At 42.1% G+C, this 9266-nt stretch overlaps 2 protein-coding genes across 6 annotated transcripts in view; one reads left to right on the top strand and one right to left on the bottom strand.

The window, feature by feature from the left end:
- Positions 1-1251: 1251 nt before the first annotated feature.
- Positions 1252-5892, bottom strand: LOC148339710 (transmembrane prolyl 4-hydroxylase-like). Its single transcript, XM_088291257.1, has 9 exons — positions 5229-5892; positions 4446-4527; positions 4022-4218; positions 3814-3904; positions 3245-3407; positions 2989-3174; positions 2800-2890; positions 2230-2353; positions 1252-2061 (listed from the first exon to the last, which is right to left on the bottom strand). Exons 1-9 carry the CDS (start codon positions 5595-5597, stop codon positions 1847-1849), a joined length of 1518 nt encoding a protein of 505 aa, XP_088147383.1. The 5' UTR covers positions 5598-5892; the 3' UTR covers positions 1252-1846.
- A 1816-nt stretch (positions 5893-7708) lies between these two features.
- The window catches only part of LOC148339709 (cyclin-dependent kinase 17-like), a 40460-nt gene continuing 38902 nt past the window's right edge, over positions 7709-9266 (top strand). For 4 of the 5 annotated variants that reach the window (XM_088292327.1, XM_088292326.1, XM_088292324.1 and 1 more), the window contains exon 1: positions 7709-7847. The gene's annotated coding sequence lies outside the window, so the exon portion shown is untranslated. Of the gene's footprint in view, positions 7848-8261; positions 8362-9266 lie in introns of those variants that run through there. The other variant, XM_088292322.1, reaches the window with a different exon arrangement.

Here is a 9266-nt window from a genome sequence, read left to right as displayed (position 1 = left end):
AAAATGTGTTTTTGTTCTATAAAAGCAAAACGAAATGACGTTCCGTAGCGAATCTGTTGACTTTCAACTTTTCCACAGTATTTTCAGTCTTTGTTGACTGCTTGTGAAATGGGCTTGCATGCTGGATTTGTTTACTTCCTGTACATCTCCAGCGGGCTGAGCCCCCTCTTTCCAAAATGTAAAATGTAAAGAAAATATCATTTCCAGTGGTGGTTCATATGCTGTCTATAAGACTTCACCTTGCTTTTCCAACTCCAATGCGAGGTAGACGCTTTAATGCGTAATTGGTGAACTCGTTTAAGCGTTGAGCTCTCGGGGTTTTGACCAGCAGAATCAGAAAAAAATCATTTTTATTGTCTAACTTTGTTAAAAACACAATTAATTTGTCTCGGCTAGTTTGAGCCATTGTAGTTTTACAGTGACATGCAACTATAACAATATGAACATTTAGGACGTAAATATAAGTACGGTATAAGTATAATTTTGTTTTCTCTACTTTATGATATTGTTTATATACAGTATATGGATTAAGTGAAAAGCAAGGTCTTATAAATGTTTGGAGCATGTTAAAATAAATTGCAGTCAGCTATAAAATATAATAACAAATAAATGGAATATTGTACCTCTGTGGCCTTTGACAATTCACGTAAGATGCCGCAGCCGCCACCTCTCGTTGAAAGGCAGCCAGGGTGGATGTGGGAGAAAATATGACACAAGTCTATGACTCAAGTTATCAGAATCGGTACTCCCAAAATCTTGCATTCTAGAAGTCACATGACAATGGGAAAGCCGATTGAAACTCAAGTCAAGAGTGAATTTATGACTATGAAACTCACAAACCTCTCAAGATGCAAGATTGTGGCGCAAAACTGTTTGCATTGTTTGCAAACTTAAATAATAGAAGAGAAGTCACATTTGTGTGAATGTTGAATATTTTATGTTTTGAATCCGAAATTCACTTTAGATTTAATGCCACCAGACAGGCGGAGAACTTTGCGCCTGTGAACGAGAGCATGAGCTTCAACAGGCAAATACAAAGTGAAGGATAGCTGAGCAGATGCTGAGAAAGTCCACTTCAATTGTATATAGAAAACATTAATGCGTTAACGTCCTGCTGACCCCCAACCATCCGTTCCAGCCACTGCAGCATTCAACGGTCTTTCACCTCTGTCACACGCAACAACAGCTGACTTTTAGTGGACAAAGTGTGTACAACGAGGTTCGTGTGAAAATAAACAAGAACAGTGTTGATTCAACATTTTCACACGACATTTAATAAAAACACAATTGAGAGACAGAGACAGAGCAACATCAATAAATATGCATTCCAACAACCGGCCAAAAAGCCAATAAATAATTCTCAAATAAATATTACAAAAGTATAAATAAATGTGTTATAAATACAGATTTAAATTATTCTTGATAGACTTGACTGGTGGCAAGATGATCAGCAGCTATTTTCCTTTTTTTTTTTTTTTAAATAGAGATTAGCCCTCAAATGGGAAATTGGAGTGGCGAACGCCTCTACATCTTTAAATAATTTAATTTTCAACAGATGCCACTCAAAGTGACCAAGAACAAATCAAAAGAACCACTCTTCATTTCTTTCTCAAGTACGTGATATTCAAGGCGTGATCAAATGTAATTGTATTTTTTTTTTTAATCTAATGTATGTAAAGGCCTAAGCCCACCTGAGTTCCACAAGAATAATCTTCCCTTAAAAAAAAAACAATGGGGTTATTCAAGACCAAACTGTGGAAGATTGAGTGATTTTCCTTTAAATGTATACAACACTGAGGTAAATGTGTCAAGGGGTGCACATGATGGGTCAGTAAAAGGAGCTCAACTAGAGATCCTGGTGGAGGTCAAAGTGCGAAAGTGGTTGGGAATGTTCCTCCATGCCTGATTTAACGCGATGCCTTTCAGCAACTAGTCTCTGGTAACGGGCCTGCTGCTGGTAGTCCGGGTCCACGTTTACCCAGCTGTTGGCGACCCACTTTAGGCCGTGCTTCACTGGGCAGTCACCGTGCAGCGAATACTCATCCAGCTCGCCCATCCAACCTGAGGAAGGACAAGATGAAGACCACCGTATTTTTTATCTTGACACAAATATCTGTAATTCTACACAAAAAATAAAAAAAATAAGTTGGATGAACTCAGATTTTTCAACAAATTATTTTACGTAGTACATAATAATAACATCAAAATTATAAAGTGGTTTATTCTTACCTTGGCCATCGGAGAGATGGTTGTAGAGGAGGAGTGCCGTCCCAGCAGTGGGTTTTATTCTCAGGTTCCCTCGGCCACATGTCTTCCGGGTGTCTGTTAAATCAACTCCATCTTGGACCAGTGCCTGGAACACACAAACAGCTCTTTGTAAACACTTTGTGCGCAGTAATTAATTCTTGTCCAACAGAGTTAATTTACAAGGTATCAGATTCATGCGTCATGTCATGCGTTGGCACAATTTGCATATTATCAAAATTCATGTCAAGGTCAGCTGTCTTCATTTTCTAGTGCAGTGAATGTTTGAATAAGTCCAGTGAAACCTTGACTAACAAATGTATGCCCCTCAAAATATTTTTCTCCATTTAGAAGCCACTATTATTATTTTTACTTAAATATAGAAAATAGCTTTGTGTGTGTATAAAGAAAAACTACTCAAATAAGTTGGTGTTCTGAGGAGCAATTAAGCTGGGAAAAAAAGTGCGAGTGTTGTCATTTTGTATTTGTTTGACTTTTTTTTCTATTGACTTTTACAACCCACTATTATCCACTGTATTGAGGAAGAATTCTCACCAGTTCATTGTAGGTACGGTTGTCAGCCACGGGGAATGTGGTCTCACCACCCTCTTCGACAGAGCTGAGGTAGATCAACACAGTAAGATACCTGCGAGAAAGTTACAAATACGAAAAAAAAACAACATGATCATTGAGTTGAATGTACGCCACTGGGATTACATGACTACAAGAATATGGGACAAACACCTGCATGAGACCTCGGTTATGGCGGAAGCGTTTCCCGCCAGTCGCGTGTGCGAGCAGGCGGCCTCTGCATGGGGAGGACTGCTGTCATAATGAGCGTCGCTGAAGTCTCCGAGCTCATACCGAAACACTTGCAACAGCTCGCTCATGTCGACCAACGTGGTCGGCAGACGTGTCAGGCTGATTACTCTGAGTAAATGTCAGAGAGAATTTTTTAAATAAATTAGGTCTCAGATAAAGTGTGTGTAAGTAGGGCTACCTGCTTCTCAGCGTCTGCAGCACGTGGTGGGATCCCAGGCCTTGATAAAGTCTGGTATCTTTGCTTCTCTGCTTGAACTGACTCCGGAGCTTGCCATTTTGGTCTTGTCCCGAGCCTTGGGACATATCGTAAATACGCTTAAACTCCTCGAGGTTGAGCATTCCTATCAAGGGGCACATGCAGTCCATTAGAGAACAAACATGTGGCTGTAAACTCTCTCTAAAAGCTCTGCCCCACTGTGGTACGGTGTTCCACAGGGTTCAATTTTTGGGCCACTGTTGTTTTCGTTGTATTTACAGCCCCTGGGTTCTATCTTAAGAAATCAAGATATTTGTTTTCATTGCTATGTGGATGACAGGTCAGTTATCGATGTCTCGCTGAGCAAAAATGAAATGTCGTGAGGATAAACAGCTTGGGTGGATGGATTACAAGTACACTCCATTTCTCACATCATGTAATAAATCAAACCTCCTTTTACTTGCACAACTATATGAATATAATGCACTTTTCCCATAACGGAAAAAAACACAAACACATCACAAATGCAATGGGGTAGCAGGAGCACAAACCTGTTGAGCAGGCTTCTAGTCCAGTGAGTATCTGACGCAGGTTGTCTGGGCTCAGCCAAGTCCCATCTCGAGAGCGTGAGTGGCTCACAATCTGGAGAAGGAGTCAGTAGTATACTGTAGTTCGCTTCAGAAATCTTTTCACTCGTTAACAACTTTCTTCCATATTCCCATGGAATGTAAATGGCAACAAATTGTTTGCAATGGTCACCTCCTGCTTCTGTAGCAGTCCATCTTGGTTGAGGTCCAACAGACTGAAGACCTCCTCGGTGCTCAGAGATAGCAGTGGGTGGTCTGACTCTCCTTGCCTCCAATTGGCTGCTGTCATCTGACTTTCCATCAGACCCTTGAGCTGAGCCAGCTGCACCAGCACACGGCACTCCTCCTCTGACAGGAAACCAGGGACCTCTGACCAACACATGTGAAATAATAAGCAATGGCAAGCAGTGCTGTGGGCCCCAAATTATGTTAATGATTGGTCAACTGTCGTCTGGAGAATACATTTACAATACATCCCACCAAAAGCCGTGATTAGGATGAATAGGCGAAGGAAATTCAGAGTAAATTTTGATATTGTATATCTGTCTGACTTTGGGACAAAGAGACAAATTACACTCAAATCAGAAAGCACTTACCGAATAAGAGAGGCTTCATACTGAGTGTCTTCATCTTGTGTGTTCTGTCTGATCCAAGGGACACTGTCTGAACGTGGCCGACCTAAGACGTGTTGTGAATAACATGGGTAGGTCAAATACACACTTTGGAGGCATATTATACACAAACATAAATATGTTGCATTTGGCTGGGGTGTTATTTTTTAGCTTGAAAGTAAAAGCTGCAGAAATTCAAAGTTCAACAGTGAAGTTGGATCTACAGCCAAATAGAAACAAGCAGGGGCGCTGCCAGGGATTTTGGGACCCATGAAAAGAAATCTTACTGTGGCTCCACCAGAAAATTGTCGAATTTATGTCGATTCAATTTTTTGCTGCAAGACTGAGGGCCTATATCACTAAACATCTCTTTCTTTAAATAATTGAACATAAAACCCTCAAGATAAATTACCAGAAAATAAGCCATGTTGCTTATGAAAAAACTGCATGACATACTGTCAACCCTTGTCTTATTTCTCCTGCCTAAGCTTCGCTTTCCGTTTTTGGCTACTGGACTGGAAAGGCTTCTTGCCATCTCCGTGATAATGTAAAAAGCGGTTGGTCACTTCTGCCTTCTAAATGAAATATGTGGGCGATTATACGTTTATTACTGATTGTCATATTATTTTGTCAGGATTATTTTGTCGATCATGGACCCCTAGAATGCTTCTCCTTACCCCGCCCCCTTGTTCTGCGCCCCTAGGGACAAGCACCCACGTTAGAAATGAAACAAAACCTTTCAACAATGTTTCCATGCAGTTCACTTACCCTGATCCCCTCAATTCGATGAAGACTGAAACTATGCTCCTCCACGCGGGGCTCCCTTCGGGGAGTCTCGGGTTTAAGAGTACTTTCTCCCTGATTGACAGATGGCGAAGACCGGTCACCACTGACAAGATCTCCAGGGCCGTTATTGTAGTGCACGTAAAGCAATAAGGCGATAACATTCAGGATGTAGACGTGAAAGAAGACCATCACCACGACGAAGTAAGCCCGAGAGCAGATGCTGCTCCTCTGGACAGGCAGGCGAGTGGAGCGTACCGAGCGCATGCCGGACGATGAGGATGCAATGCCGCTGACAAAAGAGTCCTCGTCATGCTGTAGATTTTCCGGAAAGTTTTCCATTTCTGCGTCCATTTAGAAACTTTTGGGATCTTTGTGAGATCTTTACTGATGCTCGTAATTTAAGGCTGTCTGGTGACTAGCCGAAAGCTTGCCTGTTTCCATAAAAAAACGACGCCCTCGCCACTGATGTTTTTGCCCGAATTAATGACGTTGTTCAGTGCAAATATGCAGATGTGAAAACGCCTATTTTCTCGCGCTGATAAGTATGTCATCATTTATTAAATCCCCAAACCCTCACTAGCTAGCTGGTGTTAATCCGCTGCCCCTGACAACCTGCGTAGTAACAGGATGAACACGTAAACGACTTCCGGTCAAAGAAAATCAGATAGTGACCTCTATCGGTCAATACTAGCAGACGCATTTTGGCGTATTAGTGTCACTTTAAAGAAAAAGTATTATTTTTTATGTTTGTTTAATAAGTCTATTTAGACATAAAAATAAGATACCTGATCTGAGCCAATTCTGGAGGTCAGATGACTCAGAGTGCAATAAAGTGTGTAATGAAAAGAGAGCCTGAAGACCATGAAAATATTTTTAAATGTATAGTAGGTTGTGGAACTTGTGGCAGTTCGGTGAACAGCATCCAGCGTAAAAACTGCCAAGTAGGGTCAAGTCACATTTATTTACATGGCCCTTAATAACAACAAGTCTTCACATGCCACAGTTGCCAAATATAAACGACTTCTCTGGACCGTTAACCCCCAGGAGGGCAAGGAAAAACTAAAAAAAAAAAAAAAAATTAAATAGAGAGAGATCTTGAGAATGGGATTCAGTGGAGCGGGAGTAATCCCATAAAAACTGACAAACAAAGCATGCGAGTGACATGTTGACATATGAAAGTCAAACCAAGATGTGTAGTTATCCAATAAAACCACTCGATGGCGACAAAATCAGACTCCTCCACCTTACAAAACGTCATAATGTGCATTTTAACGCTGATGTAAAGTTTAAAACAAGCTTCTTAAAATCTGATATATAATGAGTTAAAATTGTAATATCATTTTAATTGACTATTAAAAGTAAAGAATCATGTTACACTAACCTTCTGGCAAATAGAGGTAATAACGCATAGATTAGGCCATTGACTAATCTCTACAAATGATCCACAACAGTCCAGCTAAAGAAACCTAAAACCGGTCATTTGTTTAACACACTATGTTGAAGGTGATCGTCTTACATTGTGCTAAGTAACTGACAGTACAACTAATTTAACCCATCATTTCACTGCCTTTACCTTTTGAAGTCATCGAATACTATTGCATTGTATTTGTTGAAGGTCACCCCTCCTGATAATTGTGTGGCGCCCCCTAGAGGCAATAGCGCCCTTGGCGATTACAGTGGACCCCGCATACTCGCGGTTCGGATGCACTTATTTGTGAAATTCCAAACATCCTAACGGGCGAACGTTTTCTGGATTCGGATTTAAAGTACTTTTTTTAATCAACAATACGTGTTAAACCTATTGAAATGTCGTTCTCAAGGGCCCACGGCCTCAAAGACACGAGACAAAACAAGATTTCATTCATAACCAACATGGGAAATAGAATATGGAATTTGGGACATTTGTACAACAGCCCAACGCCAATTTCAACTTGACGGCTATAGGTTATAAATGTTTGCCCTCATTTTCATACCCCAAACGAATGATGAATAATATGGTTTCATTTGCATATATTTACATGCATTATTTCCGAGATTTTGTTTGAGGTGCATATTAAAATAGACTTGGGTGATAGTTAATTTCCCACATGACACCCCCACACCCGACCCCCTGGAATGAATTTCTGAACCCCCTCCCCTCGTTCAACATTTGAGGGTTGAGGTGGGGGTGACACACACACACGCATACACGCGGGCGCGCGCACGCGCACACAATTTGAGGAGTTTTCCGGGATGACGCCACGGGCCGCCTCCACTTGAGGTGGACACACACACACGCACACGCACACGCACACATCAGCAGAGCAGGAGCAGCAGCGATATGGCTGATCATCACCGACCGGGACGGCTCATCTTGTGAGCCCAAGTCAGGAGCAATAATGCATCCCAGCTGACCGCCCTTGCACATGCACCCTCTCGGGCGGTGGGACGCGGCGTAAGAGATCCGACTCCAAGACTTTCCCGACGGCCCACGGGCAGCGTGCTGAGTTTTGCTGCAAAGTAGTTGCAGGACTTGTCGCAGTGGATCCAACCGAGTGTGCTCCTGCGTGGATTACCATACACGAGGGGAACAATAGTCTCACACAGCAGACGCACAACCAGGTCAGTTGCGGGCATATTTTCTGTTCGTTCTCCACTCATTGTTTTGATCGTGCTAACGATAGATGTACTTGAACGCGAATACTTGAACGTATCACCTGTCATTACAGGTAGATGTTTTTAGTACACACCGGCGCACCTATGTGGCACTCTTGTTCGAAACCTCTCTGCACTGAAGTAACAATACAGTGTTATTACGTATGCCCACGTTTCAGAGCCCAGTCATAACGAGTTTGAGATGTTGTGCCGCATCTAAACTGCTTTCGGAGAAACTTGCTGGCAGCCGGGGCCGCGTAACTTTAACTATGCCCTGTTCGGTTCACCTTTTTCCGGACAGCTGCGTCAGGAAAGAACGGGGAGAGAGAGGAAGCAGCCGGAAGCACAGGGCCCGGAATGTGGACGAGGAATCTCTTGTCAAGCTTGGTCAGTCGTGATCTAACAGCATATTGGGTCCGACGAAATGATTGCTGTTTGCCTGCCGCGGTTATATCGACTTTCACGGGATCTTATCGTGACGGTAGGGATTCATTTCTACAAATGAGGGGAAAACGTGCGAGTTCAAAGCGTATGATTGATACAAGAGTGTGGCTTTTCTTTTTTCGGCGGCCTCTCTCAGCGGTTGATTAATTATTTAGATAAATCTCAACGTGTGGTGTTTTTATTATCAATACATTGCCCTTTGCGCTAATGGTGCATGATTGAACTTGTTAGTACAGTGCAGATTATTTCTACAGTTTCACTTTAATTGAACTGGCTGTTCCTGATTTTGGTGTACTTCTCATCAAAATCACTCTGACAATGTATGAAATGTAGCAGAATAGTGGCCTAACATTTTCACACGTACCACTGATACCAGTTACAATGACACATTTATCCATTTTGACTATTAAATGGAGGCGGAAACTAGCTAGTAGTGTCAATATGAGTTTGTTTTTCAATCATGTTATGAGTGCAGATGGATGTTGTCAATCTTAACATGTCCGCTCTGCCAATGTGAAATATCAACCAAATTAAAAACCTTCATAAATACTGTGCTCAATAAATTATAACATTAGCCAAAAATGTCCACCCTGTCATTGTCCAACCGGTCAGCAAGCACACATACTTTATTAATAGTACTTTAATAATAATAATAATAATAATGTGTCCGTTTTATACCGCATTTTTCAGTGTGCTGTAAGACGCTTCACAACGGGTACATTATTTATACATTCACTCTCTGTTGGTGGTAAACTACGTTCTGTAGTCACAGCTGCCTTGGGGCTGGCCGACGCAAACGTGGCTGCCACAATGCCCCTCCGACCGCCATCAAACATTCACTTCAAGCGTACTCCAGTGTGCGAGACACTGGAGGCACGGTGGGGGAAGTGTCCCGCGCAAGGACATTATTTTAGCAAGGTGACAAGATGTGTGCACACTTAC

The sequence above is a fragment of the Idiotropiscis lumnitzeri genome, chromosome 3 (genome assembly GCF_059441095.1).
Source record: "Idiotropiscis lumnitzeri isolate Australia: NSW breed Sydney's pygmy pipehorse chromosome 3, RoL_Ilum_1.0, whole genome shotgun sequence".
Lineage (NCBI taxonomy): Eukaryota > Metazoa > Chordata > Actinopteri > Syngnathiformes > Syngnathidae > Idiotropiscis > Idiotropiscis lumnitzeri.
The sequence above is the reverse complement of the archived record's forward strand: the minus strand, read 5'-3'. Positions and strand labels throughout refer to the sequence as shown.